This window comes from Theobroma cacao, chromosome 3 (genome assembly GCF_053813885.1).
Source record: "Theobroma cacao isolate CCN51 chromosome 3, ASM5381388v1, whole genome shotgun sequence".
Lineage (NCBI taxonomy): Eukaryota > Viridiplantae > Streptophyta > Magnoliopsida > Malvales > Malvaceae > Theobroma > Theobroma cacao.
The window spans coordinates 32,333,665-32,355,373 of NC_142641.1; the positions used below are offsets into that span (position 1 = coordinate 32,333,665).

At 34.4% G+C, this 21,709-nt stretch overlaps 3 protein-coding genes and 1 pseudogene across 9 annotated transcripts; 2 read left to right on the forward strand and 2 right to left on the reverse strand.

The window, feature by feature from the left end:
- Positions 1-2,684: 2,684 nt before the first annotated feature.
- LOC18604743 (RING/U-box superfamily protein) lies at positions 2,685-5,614 on the reverse strand. 3 transcript variants are annotated; one of them, XM_088804236.1, is made up of 5 exons: positions 5,188-5,614; positions 4,377-4,555; positions 4,147-4,230; positions 3,086-3,244; positions 2,685-2,960 (listed from the first exon to the last, which is right to left on the reverse strand). In XM_088804236.1, the coding sequence occupies exons 1-5, from the start codon at positions 5,267-5,269 to the stop codon at positions 2,937-2,939; spliced, it is 528 nt and encodes a 175-aa protein (XP_088660362.1). In that variant the 5' UTR covers positions 5,270-5,614; the 3' UTR covers positions 2,685-2,936. The 3 variants fall into 3 exon arrangements, with proteins under 3 accessions (XP_088660362.1, XP_017973838.1, XP_007037421.1); XM_018118349.2 differs by having other exon boundaries at positions 2,685-2,944; positions 4,377-4,552; positions 5,188-5,612; XM_007037359.3 differs by having other exon boundaries at positions 2,685-2,944; positions 5,188-5,610.
- A 234-nt stretch (positions 5,615-5,848) lies between these two features.
- Positions 5,849-8,410, reverse strand: LOC18604744 (Pentatricopeptide repeat (PPR) superfamily protein). Of its 2 annotated transcripts, none has more exons than XM_088804180.1 (2): positions 8,302-8,410; positions 5,849-8,182 (listed from the first exon to the last, which is right to left on the reverse strand). In XM_088804180.1, the coding sequence occupies exons 1-2, from the start codon at positions 8,303-8,305 to the stop codon at positions 6,762-6,764; spliced, it is 1,425 nt and encodes a 474-aa protein (XP_088660306.1). In that variant the 5' UTR covers positions 8,306-8,410; the 3' UTR covers positions 5,849-6,761. The 2 variants fall into 2 exon arrangements, with proteins under 2 accessions (XP_088660306.1, XP_088660307.1); XM_088804181.1 differs by lacking the exon at positions 8,302-8,410 and having other exon boundaries at positions 5,849-7,976; positions 8,078-8,195.
- A 4,937-nt stretch (positions 8,411-13,347) lies between these two features.
- LOC18604745 (pentatricopeptide repeat-containing protein At5g66520 pseudogene) lies at positions 13,348-15,761 on the forward strand (annotated as a pseudogene). Of its 2 annotated transcripts, XR_016025140.1 has the most exons (2): positions 13,348-15,088; positions 15,511-15,761. The product of XR_016025140.1 is annotated as a pentatricopeptide repeat-containing protein At5g66520 pseudogene, transcript variant X2 (transcript). The 2 variants fall into 2 exon arrangements; XR_016025139.1 differs by lacking the exon at positions 15,511-15,761 and having other exon boundaries at positions 13,348-15,361.
- Positions 15,762-16,584: 823 nt separating this feature from the next.
- LOC18604746 (Polynucleotidyl transferase, ribonuclease H-like superfamily protein) lies at positions 16,585-21,654 on the forward strand. Of its 2 annotated transcripts, XM_018118270.2 has the most exons (6): positions 16,585-16,938; positions 17,034-17,191; positions 17,804-17,850; positions 17,945-18,008; positions 19,953-20,701; positions 21,114-21,654. In XM_018118270.2, the coding sequence occupies exons 1-6, from the start codon at positions 16,653-16,655 to the stop codon at positions 21,346-21,348; spliced, it is 1,539 nt and encodes a 512-aa protein (XP_017973759.2). In that variant the 5' UTR covers positions 16,585-16,652; the 3' UTR covers positions 21,349-21,654. The 2 variants fall into 2 exon arrangements, with proteins under 2 accessions (XP_017973759.2, XP_007037426.3); XM_007037364.3 differs by lacking the exons at positions 17,804-17,850; positions 17,945-18,008.
- Positions 21,655-21,709: the final 55 nt, after the last annotated feature.

Consider the following 21,709-nt stretch of genomic DNA (forward strand, 5'->3'; position numbering starts at 1 on the left):
GAAAGGGTTTTAGAGAGAAGGGAGAGGGTGCGGCTAGAGAGAGAAAAAGAAATTGGAAAATGGATAAAAAAAGCTAAAAAGGGATTTTTATACCCAAAGGAAAAAGAGTAAAACGGTGTCGTTTCAGTGGGGTAGCTGAAGACGGAGAGTCCAGGCCCAAACGGCGTCGTTTTGAGCAAGGTCCACAGGCACCATACGGTGCGTTTTGAACTCTGCTTTGTGGACCAAGGGAGTGGGCTTGGGACGCCCCGCGCAGCCCAGACAACTTGGGCCACCATCCTAGCCCAAGCAAGGTGAGGCCTTACCCATTTATTGCGGATTTGGGCTTATTGTTTTGGGCTTATCTAGTTTACTTAATTATTTGCTTAGTTTAGTTAAAAATTGAAAAGAAAATTGTAGAATTTTTTTCTTTTTCTTTAAATATATTATAGATCTAGTTTACCCTTTTTGTAAAAAAATAAAATATATATATATATATATAAATTAAAAATACATATATAAATAATAACAATAACGATAATAAGTCAATAAAAAATATTTATATTATAAGTATATTTCAAGGCTTGCAAATGATAAAATAATAATAATAATAATAATAACAATAATAATAATTCATGATACAACTATAAATATATATATTTTTCAAAAAAATAAAATAAAAAAAATAATAAAAATAATATATATATATATATATATATATATATATATAAATGGAACAATTATTTGAGCATTACCACCTAAAAGGGGCAAAGAGTTGTCTCTTTCGGGTGGGTCACTTAAGTGCGGAGTTCGAAACGGATTTTCACCGAAGCGTCGAGATAAATCCGGATTCTATACCCCTATACCCATTAGTCTGAATAATTTTTGTTTAAAAAATAAAAAATAATAAATAATAAAAATAATAAATAATCCAAAAATTTTTATTAAACACATAATTGGGTGAATTATAAATCACCTAAATCAATAAACGCGTGCATGTAGATATCATCATTTTATCCTGTCATAGCATGCCACTCTTATTTTGCAAATGGTACGAAAATCCCGAGGATGGGATTTCCCCGAGGAGCTTGTAGAGACGAGTTCTTCCGGGGATATCTGTAGGTGAGGAGAATTTCGAGACTTCACCAAAGCGTTGGGATGGTCTTCGAATAATTTTTCAATAAAAGATTACCGACTCCATCATTTAAAATAAACAAGTCATGACATCATTTTACGCTTGCATCATGTGCATACGTAAAACCAAACAAATAAAAACTCTCAGTTAGTCAATTTAATAAAAATTTAATTAATAAAGTAGGGATTAAACTAAGAAAATGCTATATTAAGATAACTTAAGATTAAATGGTACCGTTCGTGGAATGGGCGCCACGGAGGTGCTAACCCTTCTCCATGCGTAACCGCACTCCCGAACCCACCTCTAAAAAAAGTGGACCAATTCTCGTTCTTTCGACGGACCTAAAATTAATTTAGAACTTCGTCGATTAAGAATCGCGTTAATAAGTGACCAATCACACCTTAGATAAAAAAGATTGGTGGCGACTCCTAAACAGATTTAATTTTTGCCCGCGTCTGGCGGTCGGGTTCCCGGACTCGCACGTTACGACACCTACTCTAATCTTTTTGGGAGAAAATACTTCAAAAGTACTATTCTTCCTTTTATGTGCAGTAGTCTTTTTTCTTATTACATCCCTTCCAACAACTAAATCTAAACCTGGATAAAGGAATATAGCATAAAGACAAACTCTCCAAAACTAAGAATTTTTATGCAGGAAGCAAAATATAGATAATTGACTTTGATTAATACCTATTGTCTAAAAAATTATTTAATAGCATAATATTGTAAAGAGAATAATGAAAACAACTATTACAAGTAAAACACTATTTTGCATAAAACAACTAAAACAAGTGAAGCACTACTTCACGCAGAATAACGAGAATAAGTAAAGCATTACTCTATGTGGAACAACTAATATAAGTAGAATAACTACTTCGCATAGAATAACTACTTCACACAAATAACAATAAAAGCAACTTGCAATAAGTAGCAGAATTCACGAGTTATTTTCATCTTAAAATGTTCTAGAGAGTTTGATTTAGTAGCTCAGACATTGAGGTAGTTAAGAAGTTTTTCTCTTAACTTTTTTTCTGAAATACAAATGTTTCTCTATCTCGCCTTCGCCTCATTCTCCTATACATATTCACATATAGCTTCCTCTCTTAACTTGATCTCGTATAACTTTTCACATATACCTCTTCTCTATTACCTTATACTTAAAGAACAAATCTAATTATATCCAATTACTTCGATGGTCACATCATGAGTTTTTAATCGTTACTTATCATATACTAGTAACGATTACTCACATTAAACCACTTCTTAATAATGTTATTCATTACATGTAGTAAAATTTATTTTTTAAGTAACCGTCACTTTTAGCGCTCTGTATAAATTCTTCACAATTCATTTGGAGACTTTTCCAGAACTTCACATTCTAGTTCTCTTCTCTAATTCTCTAGCTATTCTCTTCTTAATCATTTCTGCTTGCCACGACAGTCAATACTTCATAAACTAATCCAATTTTCCTCTTCACTGCTTTTGGTATCTTTTTACTTGTTTACAACAATTCTTCCTTTCACAAAGAACCCCTTTACAGCTAACCAGCTATATCTGTGCCGTATACATATATTCAATAATCGACTTCATTAAGGCCATATGGGAATCAGATTTACAAATTGTCTTATGACAGCACAAAATGGTACATGGACTAATAGTTTAATCTCCACTGCCCTTTATGTACACTATCAGTAAAGCCTAGTACATCTACACATCCCGTCTACATACAGGGCATGAACCCCGCCTTATAAGCCACTTATCCACACATGCCAGGTGAAATGTGTGCTGGCACTTCGGCAAGCTCCTTGCAGTTTCCCCTACTTTAATATCCTGCCAATGACAAAATCTGTCGTTATTGTTGTTAATAGTACTATCATCATTATTTGTGCATGATTTGTAAAGATGGCATCAGGGTTATTATCAGCACAATCACAATCGTAAACAGAAGAGCATGCACACACAAAGTAGTACCTGCAAACATATTGTGCAATAGATGCCCTGAGTTGCCTTGATTTCATCTAAAATCACATGACATGGTAGGTTTTTCAGTGAATCTCCCGACAACCCCCTTAAGATCACTTCACCATAGATATCATGGATCTCATCATAGCTTATATCAGCAAGGCTTAACTGTGCCAGAGAGAGAGAGAATAAAAGTTAAACTTTTAAGTATAAGCTGTGAATTAGTATCAAGTTTCTTAAACTTTTTTGCACGGTTACATGCAAAACTAAGATTTGAAGAGACATCAAGAACAAAATGCATCATGCAGTCAGACACCTTTGGGAATCAGAACTGGTAAAAACAAATTCCATTTGGCATTATGCATATTCCTCCAAATTCAAGAAAGACATCAAAAAAGATATGTTATCAAGAAATGAGATTTTGAACAAGAAACAGGTCTAAAACTGTCTCAATAAGAAACCTCAGATGGTCATGGCAGTACTGATTTAAAGGAGATTATAACCATATACACGGTGCTAACTGAAATACACAATACTAGCAAATGCTCCAACTTATAGAAACTTGTAAGAGATCTTAAATGAGTTTACATTTTGCATAAACAGATATTTCAAGTGTTCTTTAGACTTTATCAAGAAACAACATTCCAAAAGCAAGCATGCAAAGATTGAAGTCAATAATAAACTGAGCTATGAAGCAAGCGAACTAGAAAAGTGAAGAAGATTAGGTCAAACTAGATGGTAATAAGATCTTCTATCCTCTCCTAGAGTCCTCTTTCTCATCTACACTAATTAAGACTACAGTCCAACTGACAACTATCAACTTCAGCTGTCAATGCACAAAATACCACACAGCCCTTTTAGCGAGTGATTGCCCCCTTGCATATCTCCATAACACACTAGTTAAAAAATGAAAAATTAAAGATATTTACCAATCATTTTGTCCATATTTACACACAAAGGTAAAGGCATTTTCTTGATGACTAGCCAATCGTGTAGATACGTGCATAAATTTCAACAGGAGCCCATCTAGAGTTCTTAACAACTATGTAGCAAGAGAAAAGAATAAAAACCTGCCAATTGTAGGCATTTAACATCGCTGGTGTCAACCCTTCTTCTACCAATCTTCCACGAAGAAGCTCCTCTATGAAGTCTGCCTGGACCCAAAATGTAGACAAAAACATATACCATCGTCTATAACCAAAGGAATAAAACAATTAACTTTGTGCATAACCAATAGAAAACTTCAAGAAGATTTGTGTATCATGCGCAAGCAATAAGGCTGCTAATCTAGTAAACTAACCATAGATGACGAACCCCTTGAGCCAGATTGTTCCAAGCACCAGTAGGCACGTGATGCCTCCAAGACCTCAACCGAGAGGATAGCCCCAGCTATAGCGCCTAATCCAGCCCCACGAAGGATGCCACTATCAGAAGCCTTACCTGCTAAAGCACCCATAACGGCTCCGGTAAAAGCTCCTGCTGCAGAATAGAACAAAGAACAAATATATGCCTCGTTAGAAAACCACAGAGCACTGCGGAGTATGAAAACTACAATATTTACCCAAGAAAAAAAAAAGCCAAATTGGACTGAGCATTGGTAGATAACGCCTGGTTTGTAGTGTTTCGTATGCATCAAGTACCCCTTCCCGCGTAAAAAAAGTACTTATCCATCTTGCATGGAATACAACTTTCCTGTTGTTCCCAATTGCTGGTGTTTTTATGAGCAATATGAAAATCAGCCAAAAAAAAAAAAAACGAAACACCATGCCATTAATAAATAATGCTCCGTTTTGTTGTTACTTCTTTTACTTGTTTTTATTTCCTAAAGCCAAAAACAAAAAGAACATTTGGATATAAAAGCTAATATTTTTAAATAACTAAAAACTAAAAAAATCTAACTTTTATGAATAATAAAAAGGTTATTAGATAACAGGACAAATTCTGGTTGGATGCTCTGTTTGCTCTGCTCAATCAAATATACAAAAGCAAATAGCAAACGAAACTACCAAACAGAGCCTAATCGAGCATGTGGCAAATAAGGATGCAATCATTGAATGAAAAGTAAGAGATATATAAGAAATTAAGATGAGAAGAAAATGGGGTGTAATCACCAAAAGCAAAAAGGCCCGTGAGAGCTCCAGAAATGGCTCCGGCAATGAAGCGGGGAACGGTGTCAACAGCATCCAGGAACATGAGGGCAGCAAAACGGGTAGGATCCGGATATTTCGAATGGGGTAGAGGTACAGAGCGGGACGAGTGGATCACATCCGTTTAGATAATCAGAGAGACAAAAGATTGTTGCACAGCAAGAGAGAGAGAGAGAGAGAGAAGGTTTGGGTGGATTTGCTTTGATGGGTGAGAAAAAGAAAAGCGCCTAGATATTTGGGTGACTCTTTGGAGGGCTGAAATTTAGAGCGGAGATTGAAGCTGAAAAGGAGGAGGAGGGCACCTGGACTTTGGGTCGCGAAGGAGGACTTGTTCTTTTCAGTTTTGTAACTTACTCTTCTCTTTATTTGGCCACAGAGTGCTGAAAAATGTCAATTAACTCACCTTCTTCATATAATACGACCACTCATCCATCCAAACCATTACCAACCATTAACAATACTACCGCCTTATTTTCAACCTATAATTCATACTTTTATTAAGTTGTCCCACGTTAATTGTTAAGTGTTAGATCCTACCCAAATGCTCTTTATTTTAGGGCAACAATGGCATGTGCTTCATTATCAAATAATTTATTTTGGATGAATTCAGTAGAAATAATTAATAGTATAACCGAGGATTTGACCGGGCTTCACAATTAATCCAAATAAATACAATCTGACAGTTGAGCTGGTTGTCTAAATACAGCTTGTTGTCTACATTTCCCAACCCAAATTCATTGCCAACAACTAAATCTTTAAGCTAAATATATTTGCCCTTTCGTCTAATCCGATCATGGAAGTCCATGTGGTCGCATCCTTTTCTCCTAAGCTATCACACAACTTCCTTGCAGTTTTTATCTCACCACATCTTGCATACATGTTTATGAGAGCATGCCTTGAGCTCCGGTTCTCGACGAACGTATGCATGAATCCATTCTCCCATTTCTAGTGCCCTACAGGCAGAGAGAGCAACCGTTACTGTCACTTGATCAGGTTCCACATTGTGCATTTGCGTCTTCCTGAATAGGCTCTACAGCTTTTTGGGGTTTCTGGTTCATTTCCTTTTGTAGTGAGATTAGACAAGTATTACACTTCCTTTGTGTAAGAACGAAATTTGAAACCTAATATTGGAATGAAATTTTATATTGCTTTTGATTGGTTAGGGAACACCAAAGACTCTGAGCTAGTTGAGCATTGATGTCATGATTTCCCCACCCAAGTGGCTCAACTTAGATGGCTTGCTATCAAGAATCCAAGAGATCTTCAAAGACAACTGATACATGCGATGCCAAGACTTTAGTTCGTCAAAGAAAAGAGAATCAAAAGTCTGGCATCTCGTGGCTCCCAAAGATTTCAACTAGAATGATCACTGGCAACCACAAGTATGGCAGAGCTTCCCCCCTTAGCAACAAATAATTTGATGCAGTGCCAAAAAAATTTCACTACCTCAAGCTCTGAGGGAGACAATCAGAGAGTGAATGCACCAGCACTATGGGAACCTTTCACCTATTAGAAAGATCACTAACGAGAAACTAGCCTTATTTGTCCTCATTCACTGCATGCTGAAGTTCTTTATGGTCTCCTTGATTGAAAACACCCAAGCTCTGAACCGCTAAATCCTCAGAGCACATAAGAGCTAATCTGAGGTCTCCAATCTCTTGATAACCCCTCGCCATGATCATGTTTACGGTAATGCTTGGCATGATGCCAATCTTTATCATATCAGCATGCAGCATCATCACATCAATCATATTCTTGGCTTGAAAGTGACCCTCTAACATAACGATGTAAGATGGCACATCTGCTATCAAGTCAATGCATCTTATATCTGAGAAAATTTTATTTGCCTTAAATATCTGGCCATCCTTGCACAGGGCCTGAATCAAGGTTGTATAGATCATATACATCACATGATTTGGCAAGCAAAAGAGGCCATCCATTTCATTGATTCCATTTTCACTAATACCAGCTCTAGTTTTCTCCAAGAAAACACTGAAAGCCTCAAAAACTATTCCATCCTTACAAAGGCCATCAACTAAGCAACTTAATGTGAAAGCATTGGGTGTTAAGCCTGACCCTAGCATCACTTTATGCAGCCGGAGTGCCTCCTTCACATTCCCATTTTTACAGCACCCATTAATCAAAGCTGTGTAAGCCACCACATCAGGAACAATGCTTTTGATAACCATTTCTGAGTAAAAACCCATGGCAGCTTGCATATTTCCAGCCTTGCAGTAACCATCAATCAATGTTGAGAAAGTGATGACATTTGGTTCTACACCTTTTTCAGTCATTTGAGAGCATATCTCCAAAGCTTTCTCCATGTTACCTACTCTACAGTAACCATCAATTAGTGAATTGTAAGTCACAGAATTTGCCAAAACTCCATCTTTGATCATTTTCTGCAATAAAAAACTCCCTTCTTCCACTCTGCCAACACTACAAAGACCCTTGATCAGTATACTGTAAGTGAAAACATCAGGCAAAATTTTTAACTTCTCCATTTCTGAGCTCAACTCCACTGCTTCAGAAACATTACCTGCCTTACAGTATCCATCAATTAAACAATTGTACACAAATACATTGGGAAAAACACCATATTTAACCATACAAACAAAATAGTTCCTTGCCACTACCAATGCACCCATCTTACAAAGTCCATCAATCAAGATACCAAAAGTAACAACATTTGGTCTCAAGCCATCACCAATCATCATCCAGTATATTTCAAAGGCACGTTCAACATTATCCATCTTGCAATAACCATTCATCAAAACATTAAAAGTGTACAAATTTGGAAGGAAATACAAATCTTTTATTAACCTAAACATACATTCCGCCTCCAGCATCTTACCTTCACTGCAAAGAATTTTTATGACAGTCGTGAAGATGACAACATTGGGTTGAATTCCTTTCATTAACAGCTCATGAAACAACTCGCGCGCCTTTGAAGCATCACCTTGACAACAACAACCATTTATCAACACCCCATAAGTAACAACATTAGGCAAAAACCCACGCGAAAGCAAGTCATAATAAACATCCCACATCGAATCAAATCTCCCCATCTTAACTAACCCATCTAAAAGTGAATTACAAGCCTGCATTGGCGGGAAAGTTCTGATTTTTCTATAAACCCACAAGGCTTCCTCGATCAGACCCATCTCAGAAAATGCAATGATTAACGACCCAAAAACATTGGGAGTGAATTTTGAGGTTTGTAATTTGCTAAGGGCATTGAAAATTAAGTGGCAAGCGCGGCGGGGTTTTAACGAGCTTTGGAGGGTTTTGATGAGGTATTTTATCAAACACCTGGCGTCTGTATAAAGTTTAGCACCGGTTAACACGTGAATAATGGCTGAATAAGGCTCGAGATTTTTCGATGGATTGATGAGTTTTATGTTGGAATTGAAAAGGTTTAGAGCTTGGTGGGGAGTTTGGGAGTTGAGGATGGCCTTGGTCAGATTCAGATGATGAGATGGTGATGAGTGCGAGGCTATTTTGGAGTGGCTTGAAGGGTACTTGGTGTAACAAAATGGCGTTCGATTACGCGGCACAAGCTTCAACATTTTTCAGCGAGAGGTTTACATGGCCCAATTTGATGAATAAATATGTAGTCCTAGAATTTGGCATAAGTTTTGGAGAGCGCACCGCACACCAATAAATTCTTTGTTACGTCTGCTGCATAGGTGTTAAAATTTTGGATAATCTTTTTAATAAGTTCTTGAGTTATTTAAAAATACTTAATCAAATTTTTATTTTTTTCTTATGTTTAATTAAGTTTTTATACTTTTATTTTAAATCAAATGCATTAACTATTATTAGTTAAAATTCAATTTTTCATTTTTTATATCATATGACATTAATATGACATTGATATGAAAGGTAACAAATAGTATTTTAACTAATCACAGTTAATCAACTGTTAGTCATAAAAGACTATTTGATCCAAAATAAAAATGTAAGAGATTGATTAAACTAATTTAAAGAATAAAAGTTTATTTGAATTTTTTTTAATAGTACATGATTTTGTTTTATATAATATGCCTTAAAATTGTTTGAGGTGTGTAGAGTTTATGATAAAATACAATTCATTCCAAATAAAAACTTTATTTTCCAAACTTATTCACTTTTTAATTTTTTTATGGCACAAACACTAGAGTATTTAACCCAATGATTGATGCATGATCTCTTACATAATAGATTGAATTTCTCTTTCTAAATTAAAAAAATTATTTATTACACAATGTTGTTTTGAAAGTGATAGTTAAAATTAAATTTCTTTCACATTTTTATGTATTACAATTAAATGAAAATTAAATCTCCTACATAATAGTTTGAATTCATGGCCTAGAATGATGTAATTGGTTTTTTAGTATTTCCCCTAAATAAAAAAAAAAAGAATTTCTCTTTCAGTGTTTGATTTCACATTTTTATGCAACACAATTTAATAAAAATTTTATTTCTAAAATAAGATTTTAATTAAAAAAAACTAAAACACAACATTAATATAAACTTGTTTTTAACACACATTTTTAAGATTAACAATTACATATAGGATAATTCGATGAATTTGATAAAATAAATTCAAAATATATGGATTTAAAGAATAAATATTTTTATTAAGATGATGAAGTTTATCAGTTACTCGAGGCATAGGAGATTCACATGAAATTCTTGTAGTAGTAAATAAGTTGGAAAATAACCATAAAAAAACCTTAAGTTGACAAAGTCTTCTTTTTATCATAATAATTTAATTTTACTAGGATTAAAAAATATATATTTTAATAGATTTAAGCATTTCATTAAAATACATTTGTGAAATATGGTACCAATGATTAGAAAAAAAATCTTTTGATATAATCTCTCTTAGGTTGTACTTATCACTTGTAAAGGAGGTTTTTGTGATAAGAAGAAGAAGCATTGCAAATAAGTAAAAGAATACATCGGAGGCGACAGAGAAGAAGATTGGAACAGTTTCTGAAGTATTAAGTATTGTTGCAAATGAAAGACAATAAAAAGAGAATTAAGGAGTAGAAAAGAATTAGATAGAGAAGCTTTGGAGGATCATCTATTCGCTCGTAGAGGAAGAGCTCTTTTAAATGAATTGTGAGGCTTTATATATAGTGCTAAAAATGACGGTTACTCAAGAATAGGCTTTAATGCACCTCATGAATGACATTATTATAAAGAATTTAATATGAATAACCGTTACTGTAATTGGATGTAATAATATTTGTTCTCGAGTAAAAGGTAATAGCGAAGAAATATACGTGAAAATGTATAAGAGAAGAAACTGTACGTGAACAAGTATAAGAGAAGATATTGTACATGAATAGGTATAAGAGAAGAAAGTGTAAGTGAATAGGTATACAAGAACAAGATAAGAGGATAAAATACTTATACTTTAGGAGAAACTTAAGAGGAAGATCTCTTAATTACCTTTATATCTAAGCCACTAAACTAAATTCTTTGGAACATCCCAAGATGAAAGTAACCCATAAACCCTACCACTCATTCTTGGTTGCTTTCACTATCATCCATGTGAAGTGGTTATTCTGTGCAAAGTAACTGTTCTACTTGTATTAGTTGTTCTATATGGAGTAGTGCTCCACTTATTTTAGTTGTTCTTATGAAGTAGCACTTTAATTATTGTAGTTGATATGTGTAAAGTAGTATTTCACTTGTTTTGGTTGTTCTCTGTATAATATTATATTGTAAAATAATTCTTCAGAAAATAGGTATTAACCAAAATCAATATCTACATCACTTAATTTTGTAATCCTCTCTTTACAAGTTAAAATCATAAAATTTGCTATCTCAAGATTGGTTGCTACTCGACACTAATAGAGCTCATCGAACTTCATGTTATTAATCCATTGCGAGAGTTGTTCTTTGTGATCACTTTGGAAATTGGAAATGTGATTTTTTGGTCAAATTTGAAAAATGTTCTGCATATCAAGTAGAATTATAAGATGCTTATTGGGGGTTATCAATGGCATGGGATGAAAGATGTTTTTTGGTTATGGATAACAAAACTACTGCATAGGTAATTCAAATGGAAACATATAAACCAAATGCTAATCCAAATCTGACTTTGACTATTAAAAATCTCTTAAAAATGGAATTACAAATTATTAACATTCATGTGTATCGTAAACAGGGCTGATCCTCTCTTACTCACAACTCTCTAAAAAATTTTAAAATTTTTTTATGTTACATAAATTTTTAAAATCTTTTATATATTCTCTTAACAGCCTCTCAAAATAATTTTTTATTTAATAATTAACACAAATAAAGAATAACAAAATGACCCTATATGTTCCATTCAATTTTACCCTTTTAAACTCTTACTTTAATATTAATATTTAAATATTAATATTTTATTTAGAATTTAATATTAAATATTTTAAAATATTAATATTTTATTAAAAATTAGAATCAAGGGAGAGAAGGAGGAGAGAGAGAAAATTAATACTTTATACAAATAAAGTTGTAATTTTTCAAAGTTGTAAGGAATATTTTTGTCTTTATCATTTTATGAGTTTATTCTTCAACTATGGAATAGCTAATACCATGGGGGAGGGTGGTATTAGCTATTCCTTTGTTTTGGAGGATTTTGGAGAATAGACATTTCATAGGACTATTTCTCAACCAAATAAAGGAACCAAAATTCCTTGGGAATAAAGGGGGAATGGCCAACCAAACATCTATTAAGGTTCTCTACATCTCTTTTACTCTTTCTTTTTTTTTTTCTCTTCTTTTTTGTTCTTGCATTTTTATTTTACTCTCTTTTCTATAAATCACTACTGAAACATATTTCATTCCTCAAGAGGGGTTTATGAACTTACCAACTTAGAAAGGAAGGACGGGAACTACTAACCACCATCGTATGAAATTAAGAAAAAGGTAAAGTTCTCTTTTGTCTTTTTCTTTCAACTTATGCTATTATTTTTATTTATATTTGTTTATTTTTTTTCATTTTTGTGCTATTTATTCATATATTCAAAGTTTTTATAGATTTTCTTTTCCAAATTTTTATGAACTATTAACTATGTTCTTTTTTTTGGTTATATGTGGTTCTATCTTTTATTTTCCATGTTCTTCATTTTTCTATTATATGAATTTTATTTTCTATCATTTTAATCTTTAAAAATTAAAAAAACTATTATGTAATTCTCAAATATAAATTATAGCGTTGCACTGTTATTTAAAATTTCATTAATGTATCATTTTTTTATTAATCCTAATTATATAAGAGAAAATTATTAATCATGTATATCATATGTAACTATTTTTAGTTTTTTATTTGGTTTTATAAGTTTAAATAAAAATAAAAAAGAATATTGGATGTTAATTGTATTAATTTTTTTTTCAAGTTTAATTAAAGTATAAATAAGTTGAAAATAATTGATAAACTCTTTAAAATAAAATATGCAAATTGTCCAAATGATTCTGCTACAGTGGAGCCACTAATCCTCAATACTTCAACTCATAAATAAGAGTAATGTGAATTAAAACATCCAAAACCCAATTTGGAAGAAAGAGATGCTATTTAGCACGGAATCAATAATTGATGAATTTGAATCCCAAAAACATCGTCGAGCACAATTTTTTTAAAAAATTATTGAAGGTTTTCTTTTTTTTTTTTATGTACATATTATGTAAAATTATTTTCAATTATGAATATTTTGATTATTGGTTAATTCAATATATTAATTTTTAAAAGTTTTAGCTCTTATTTCTCTATCTTTGGCCCCCAACAAAAATTGATTATCTCCGTCCCTAATCGTAAATCTAATCATTTGGCAGATTTTTTTTGTGATTATGACTTTTTAATACCCTGTTGGTACAATGCTTCTTAAGATCTCTTTAGAGTTAGTATTTCAATTTTATTGAGCAATGTTATGGAATTTCATTCTCATGAGTTATTTTGACATAAGTGTACTATTTTTATTTCTTTTTAAAAAATAAACTTGATTAAAATTATTTGCCAAGTTTAAAAAATTCTTGGGAAACTATTTATCAGGTATAAGTTAAGCATGTCAAATTTTCATTTTGTCACTTGTATACCTATAAATTATAATTAAGGCTCGTAGTTAATAATATCTACCGCGACTTGCAAATATGTCTCCTTAACAATTTTATTTTCAAATGTTAGTTGAAGGAGTCATTCCCGCCAATCTAGTCAACTCCAGAACTCTACAGCAAAGCATCATTTCCCTTCTTCAAAAATGTAGCACCATTAAAAAGATTACCCAAATCCACACCCAGATCATCATTAACGGTTTTTCTCAGAAAAATTTCATCCTAGTAAACCTTATCTCATTCTATATAACCTCTAGTAATAATCTCCCACATGCCCTTAAAATTTTCGAGACTATCGAAAAACCAAGTACTACAATCTGGAACCGGGTCATCCGAGGGTATTCAAGAACCGAAAACCCTGAAAAATCGGTTGAATTGTATAACCAAATGGTTGCAACGGGGGCTATCCCTGATGGGTTTACTTATTCATATCTTTTGAGCGCTTGCGCGAGGTCTGGGATGTTGAGAGAAGGGGAACAGGTTCATGGGAAAGTTTTGGCAGATGGGTATTGCTCCAATGTGTTTGTGAGGACGAATTTGGTTAATTTGTATGCAATGGTGGGTGGTGGTGATGGTATTGGTTATGCGCGTAGAGTGTTTGATGAAATGGGGGAGAGGAATGTGGTGAGTTGGAATTCGTTGCTCGCTGGCTATATTAGGTATGGGGATGTTCATATGGCGAGGAGAGTTTTCGATGAGATGCCAGAGAGGAACGTGGTGTCGTGGACGACAATGGTTGCAGGGTTTTCTAGGAATGGGAAGTGTCGGCAAGCTTTGTCCTTTTTTAATCAGATGAGGAGGGCGCGTGTCCAATTGGATCAGGTGGCATTGTTGGCAGCATTATCAGCCTGTGCTGAATTGGGTGATTTAGAATCGGGGAAGTGGATTCACTCACATATCAAAGAGACATCACGGGTTAGAAGCCAGCGATTGTTGGTATCTTTGAACAATGCACTTATACACATGTATGCCAGTTGTGGTTTGATTGAGGAAGCTTATCAAGTGCTTAAATACATGCCGGAAAGAAGTACTGTTTCTTGGACAAGCATGATCATGGGATTAGCAAAACAGGGCTTTGCACAAGAAGCTCTTGTCGTGTATGAATGTATGCTAAGCTTGGGAGACAGAGAAGTCAAGCCTGATGCATTAACCTACCTTGGAGTTCTCTGTGCTTGTAGTCATGCTGGATATGTTGAGGAGGGTTGGCATCATTTTACACAAATGACTCAAAACTGGGGAATTGAGCCCAGGATTGAGCACTATTGTTGCATGATTGATCTTCTCAGCCGTGCTGGTTTCTTGGATGAAGCATTCAATCTTATTGAAACCATGCCTGTGAAACCAAATGATGCTGTGTGGGGTGCCCTACTCAGTGGTTGTAGGATTCATAAGAATGTTGATCTTGCCTCTCAAGTGGCTCAGAAATTGGTTGCTGAGCTTGACCCCGACTATGCTGCTGGGTATCTTGTGCTGTTGTCAAATGTGTATGCTTTTGCAAAGAGGTGGCAGGATGTTGCTAATGTGAGACAAAAAATGATTGACATGGGAGTGAAAAAGCCTGCAGGTCGGAGTTGGGTTCAAATTGATGGAGTTGTTCACGATTTTATGGCAGGTGACAGTGCCGACAAACATGCATATTCAATCTATGATATGCTTTGGCAAGTCACTAGACAGGCAAAGCAGGAAGGCTACGAGCCAGACATATCAGAAGTTTTGTACTAATAGTGGGGGATTTTAGAATTTAGTATTTGAGCAAGGATCTGAATTTATTCCTTCTGTAAGTACCAAGTTCAGAGACTCAAAAGTTAAATCCTTCTATTATAACTACTAACTGTCATCTACTAAGTTCAGATGCTTAAATGTTATCAAGTATAACTACTAATGTGGCACTCGTCATCACCATATTTCTGAAGTAACTCTCTGTAACAGTAACAGTATCATATGTTTTATTGTGCACTTCCACACAGATATTGAAAAGTTATCATTGTGAGCAATGGCAAGTGCTTGTTATTTTGTAGATGATAAAATTGCATAATTCGCTTTTGGATGATATGTTGTCGCCAAGGTGTGTGCATCATGATGATTGATGAAAACCATTTATTTATTAGTATTATTATTGTTCCTATAATATATATATATATATATTAAATTGTCTCCTTGTAGTGCAAGCAGTTTTAAGATTCTTCTTCTTGTTGCAAGGAGTTTTGGCTTGATCACCAAGGAAACGTGGGAATTGGGACAAGGCTGCCGTGGTTACTAACTTAATAAAGGAAATAGGAATGGCTTGCCCTTGCAGTAATGGTTCTTGAACGTTTGTGCACAACGGCAAAGAATGATACCTAGTTGTACATGTGCCATTTAACTTGGTGGTTGGGGCTTCTCTTTTTGGAATCATGTCACCAAACCTCATGCCTAAAAGTGAAAACACGCATACTATTTATTTACCAATTAAGTGCGTGACTAAAATTCAATAGCTGTTTCTTCTCTGTGCTTCAAAATTTTATAGTTTTTGTTATGTCAAAAACTTGTAATATTACTTTCACAAAAACAAAACCAAAACCAAATTAATGTTAATAAATATATTATTTTGTTTCCAATGGAATACCTTAATACTTACATTAATTTAAAATTTGATCTTGAAAGTTTGGAATTTTGAAATAAGTAAATTGATTAATGAGAAGTAAGAGATAAGAGGATTATTGTGTAATCCAACAATAATCAACTCCAAGAAGTAGTTTGGATTGGATAACTCACAATTTTTCTTTAAAAGAGACTTATAATGCTTTAAAAAGTTATTGAACAATTTAAGAAAATTTACATAAATTTTCATTTAATTGTCATTAGTCAAAATATTATTTATTATTTTTATATCATAAATAATGGTGAAAATTTATAAAATCATGTCTTTATATTAAATTATCATTCACAATAATAGATTAGTTTATCATATCAGTATTATTGGATATAAAATGACATAGCATTTTGATTAACTACAATTAATCAACTACCATATAAAGATTGATTGAAAAAAAAATAAATAAATATTTTTTTAAAAAAATTCTCAATAATTTAAATTTTTTAAAAAATATTATGTGAAAAAAAATTTAGCATTTGAGGAAGAGATGATAAAGGTGTATTCTAAAGCAATAAGGAAGAAGAACTAAAATGGGCCCCTTTGAAAGAAAAAGGTAACCCACCAAACGAAGCAACCCAACTGCCACGCACAAAAAAACAGTGTTTTATATATTCCTCGTTAAATTGGAGCGTCTTACTTGAGAACTCTCTATGCTTAGACGCTTTTCAAACACAAAAGCAGAACAAACGTTTTTTCTCTCTTCCAAATGGGGCCGACAACGTCGGGTGACAGATCCGAAATCTGCTTCTTCGATCTGGAAACCACGGTCCCTAAGCGACGCGGCCAAGGCTATGCCATTCTCGAATTCGGAGCCATTTTAGTTTGCTCCAAAAGGCTCCTGGAGCTCGAAAGCTACTCCACCCTGGTCCGACCGGACAACCTCGCTTCCATTTCCCCTTCCTCCGAACGCTGCAACCGCATCACCCGAGAGGACGTCGCTTCGGCACCTTCCTTTTCAGAAATCTCCGACAAAGTCCACGACCTTCTTCATGGTCCGCATCTCACGCTCAGATTGCTCTCTCTCTCTCTCTCTCTCTCTCTCTCTCTAATATCTCATTAATTTTAAGTTTTTAAATGAATTTTTTAGGAAGGGTTTGGGCGGGGCATAATATAGTGAGGTTTGATTGCTTGAGGATAAGGGAAGCGTTTGAAAAGATTGGTCGGCCGGCGCCGGAGCCTAAGGGAATTATTGATTCATTGGCGTTGTTGACTAAAACATTTGGAAGGAGAGCTGGTAACATGAAGGTAATTTTTAATTCATGTTACAAAGCTTACCTTTAATATGGAAAAGTATCGAAACTGTATGCAGTAAATTACAAAATTTTGGATTTTTCGTTAGCTGGATGGATGTTTATCTTGTTAGGGGTGGCAAAACCCGACCTAATTAGGCCCAAATACAGTTTTTGAGCAAACCCAACGATTCAAACCTGAAACCTGAAATTGCTTGAACTTGATCCTAACTTGAACTCAGTTATTTTCTGCTTGTAGAGAGAATATGGCAAAGCTTTTACCTGAACCTGGAAAGCTCGCTAGAAATCCCAGTCAATACAACCCAAACCTGAGACCTGACCCTAAGCCCAAAAAGTCAAAAGCTGTAAAAAGATCCAATCTGCTCAATTGGCACCTCTAATCTTGATCACATTTGTGTTTGTCTGTGTTATGTTTATTCCACTGTGGGGAATGGGAATTCCATTGCCACCATATTTACAAGTTACGTGATTTAAGTTCCTAGCACATTTAGATACTTGTTTAATGATTTGCTTTCTTAGTTGTGTGCAATTCTCTAAGTAAGGCATTGCAAGTTTTAGGGTTAATCTGAAGTTTTGGTTGATTACATGTGTATGTAATTCTATGCAGATGGCAACTCTTGCAAACTATTTTAATATTGGAGAGCAGAGACACAGGCAAGTCTGTGATGAATTAACTTATAAGTCTTTTCACCTTGGATGGCTGTACAATTTCTGTTCCCTTGAAATAACTTTTTGCTACGATATTTAGGAGCTTGGATGATATCCGGATGAACCTTGAAGTTCTTAAGTACTGTGCAACAGTTTTGTTCCTGGTATGGTTGTTTTGGAGTGCTAACTTTAGTTGCTTTTGCATTCTTTGGAATGATGTGCCATCGGTTTTACTTATTTAAGAGTATCTGACATTGAAAAATTTAAGCACCATATTTGACTTGTCCTAACTTTTGACATGTTAAATCATAAAGTTTGATGAAATAGTGCTTCATTCGTTTGGTATGTGGATAAGCCGTTTTAATGGCAGTGAGAAGTTAAGATCCTCCAGCAAGTTTGATGCATTGGCTTTTCTCTTCCCTATATATAGCCCAGCTCCTGCTGTATACCTTATAGTGTCTGCTACTTGTTTGTATAATGGTATGCACTTTGGTTATTCTTGCGTGGCTATATATTATTAAATCAATCTTTGGAGAGCTTTCACGACTCCTCCTTTCCTCTTTTTAGGAAGCTGATTTTCTTTACAACAATGTTTTTGTTTGCTTTTGAGTTATGCTTATATTGTTATCATTTCTGATTGCAAAGCCCTTGCATTGAGTGGACCTTGCAATGTGTATCAATAAGCTTAAGTACTAAGAAAGGCCCTGAACTACGTCCATTTATGCAACTAAACCTTTATTCTTTTATTGTATCTAAACAAGCTTTTGTCCTTTGATTTGTACTGGAACAAGCCCTTAACCAAATTAACAGCTGTTAGCCTATTGTCAACTAGCATTTTCTATCCATGTGGCATATAACACGACAGCTAATGTTTATGCAAAGTCCTTTCCATTGAGTGGACCTTGCAATGGGTAGTGGACCTTGCAATGGGTATCAGTAAGCTTAAGTTCTCAAAAAGTCCCCAAATTATTGCCCATTTATGCAATCAAGCCTATATTCTTTTATTGTACCTGCATAAGCCTTTATCCTTTGATTTATACCTACACAAGCCCTTTTCTTTAAGGGAATATATTCAGCTGTCAGCCTAATGTTAGTTGGTATTTTCTTTCCACGTGGCATATGACGTAGCAGCTAACATGACCACATAGTAATTGTTGTGGAATGGGCTACATGACCACATCATCAAGCGATGTCATATGCCACATGAACAAAATATGTTAGTTAACATTGAATCTTGCAGTCTTTAATTTTTGGCATAAAACTTAAAAAAATTAAATAAACTCTTATTCTTTTATTGCATGCAATTAAGCTCTTGTATTTTTATTTTGAGTCAAATAAGCCCTTATGATTAATGGTTAACTAACTATTGTTAGTTAAAATGTCATTTGTCATTTTATGTTACATGATGCTAGCATGGCATGTTAACATGCCATGATAGATGATTACGTGATGTACTAATATGGCATGATGACATAGTTATGTGGTATTTTTCACTCCACATTAGCGTCACGTGAGGATAAAATGACAAGTGACATTTTGACTAATAATAATTAGTTAACCATTAGTCACTAGGACCTATTTGGCCAAAAATAAAATTACAAGGGCTTAATTGAACACAACAGAAGAATAAGGGTTTATTTGAATTTTTTTGAATAGTTTAGAAGCTTTTTCAAGTATTATGCCTTAATTTTTCATTAAGGTTAAGGGCTTGTATGTTACAAACCAAAAAGTAAGGGCTTCTTTGGGTATAGTAAAAGAATAAGAGTTTAGTTTCATAAATAGACATAGTTCAAGGTTTTCTATATTATTTAAGTCAAATTAGTTTTGTATCTATGTAATATGAGTTCCTTTAATTATACTTTGCATATTGGAGTCGGGAAAAAAAAATTGATCGAGTAAGCTTAATGTAGGTTTTGTTGTGTCTGCCATATAATGGCACATGTAAATATTATTGCTCTATGGATATAGCGGTGCTTGCATGTGATTTTGATTTGTTCTTGGTATCTTATATTACTCTACAAGCCAAGGATGATATCCATCCTGGAAGTGGCCATGTTTTATAAGATTAATTACCCAAAGTTTAAGCAAAATCTTAAATATATCTGCAGGAGTCGAGCCTCCCCGATATACTCACAGCAGATAGTGTGGTTTCCCCAAGGCCGACTACAAGAAGTATTAGTAATAGCAAGTCATCTCCTGAGGGGCCTAGCCCAAACATGCAAGCCCCTTCAAGTTCAATTTATGAAAGTGTTCCAAATTTATCTCCAACAGATCTAGAAAATGGTGAACCCCATCCAATAATCTCTCTTTTGACTTGCCACATTGGAGAGGAAATCCCAAGTTTAGATGCATCTGATTCGGCTCAACCAGATCCTTTTGACATGAGTCGGCTCAGCAATGAAATAAAAACGGAGGCCTATCAATTAGATGTCACCATGGAAGAAAAACCTGAGCCAGAATCTCCTGAGGTGTCTCTCGCAACAGCTGTTGCTGGGGGTTGCAGTGGTTATGCAGGATTCCTAGAGCCTGATGAGGTTTCTGTAACTTCTATCAGTGCATCTCTTACACCATATTATCGTGGCACTGACCGAATAAAATTGTTGCATGAAGATGTTGTTTTACAACTCTTTTGTTCTCGTTTGAGAGTGCGATTTGGAATTAGTAAAAAGTTTGTTGATCAGGCTGGTCGGCCACGCTTGAGCATCATGGTTAATGTGTCTCCAAGTTTATGTAGGGTTCTAGATGCTTGTGATGCTGTTGCGAAGAAAAGATTTGAGGATTGTGGAAGCAGCTCTGAGTGGAGGCCTGTTGTGAACAGGAAAGATGGTTACGTCAACTACCCAACTGTGAGACTGCAGTAAGTTCTCATAGCTTTTGTATTTTCCTTTTCTTTCTAATGACATGGAAATGAATAGCTCCTAGCCTAGGAAAAAGGATGAAATTTTGCACTGCAGAGTAAAAAAAGGAGTTTGTTTCACATTAAACTACCATTTAATAGGAACTCAGAAAATAATGATAAAGTTTATGAGCTTTCCAAAATGGAAACAGGTGGTCCAGGACATGCTCTTGAATCTTGACTCACCCATACATGGTTTCTTTTTCTCCTTTGCTATTCTGTTGATGTGCTATTTAATTGATGGAAGAATGAAGTGACATGAAAGTTTACAGAACAATATGATTTGCAAATTTGAGAAAATTGGAGAAGGCATAATTTTTTTTTAAACTGTCAACTCTAGAAACTTGCCTGATGCTTTGACTTTTTCTGTCAGCATACCTACTGTAGTCAGCGGGGATATTGTCCAATATGCCACAGAGATACATCAGAAAGACAGCTCTGGTACTGTGCAAAAACTTGTATTCAGTAAATTTGATGCCGCCGAGCTTGATAACTTATTTAGAACAGGGATCTTTGTGGATGCATTCTTCAGCTTGGATCCTTATGATTATCAGCAGAGTGCAGGTATCCGTTTGGTGGCTAAAAATTTGATTATACATTCTTACTAGTGGAGTAGAAAGGTGAATCAGTACAATTTCAGATAGTTGCCAAATATGTAACATGTCTCTGTTAGTCTGATCCATAGATATGAATTGATTTCTCGCATTCATAAAAAGTTTAGGATGACAAAGGACACTGATACATTGTACCAAAAGAAAAAAGGAGATTGATTCTGCAGCTGACAATTTATGTAATTGCAATAAGTGTAACAATGTTATATGCAGACTTTACACAGATATAATATAGACGCTGGTCCTAAATTAAAAAAAAGAAAAAGAAAAAGAAATTGCAAGAAGTTGAAACTTACCAACAAATGCCATGCTCTATGTATCTTCTTTATCAGTTTCCTCTCATTGTCATTATTTCTTA

Excerpts from the sequence above, each read along its gene's own strand:
- LOC18604743 (XM_007037359.3), bottom strand. The coding sequence starts at position 5,269 with ATGTTCCTGGATGCTGTTGACACCGTTCCCCGCTTCATTGCCGGAGCC. Across the intron at positions 4,556-5,187 it reads CACGGGCCTTTTTGCTTTTG|CAGGAGCTTTTACCGGAGCC; the intron begins GTGATTACACCC and ends TCTATTCTGCAG. Across the intron at positions 2,945-3,085 it reads ATTGCACAATATGTTTGCAG|GATATTAAAGTAGGGGAAAC; the intron begins GTACTACTTTGT and ends TGTCATTGGCAG.
- LOC18604746 (XM_018118270.2), top strand. The coding sequence starts at position 16,653 with ATGGGGCCGACAACGTCGGGTGACAGATCCGAAATCTGCTTCTTCGAT. Across the intron at positions 16,939-17,033 it reads AGTCCACGACCTTCTTCATG|GAAGGGTTTGGGCGGGGCAT; the intron begins GTCCGCATCTCA and ends TGAATTTTTTAG. Across the intron at positions 20,702-21,113 it reads TACCCAACTGTGAGACTGCA|CATACCTACTGTAGTCAGCG; the intron begins GTAAGTTCTCAT and ends TTTTTCTGTCAG.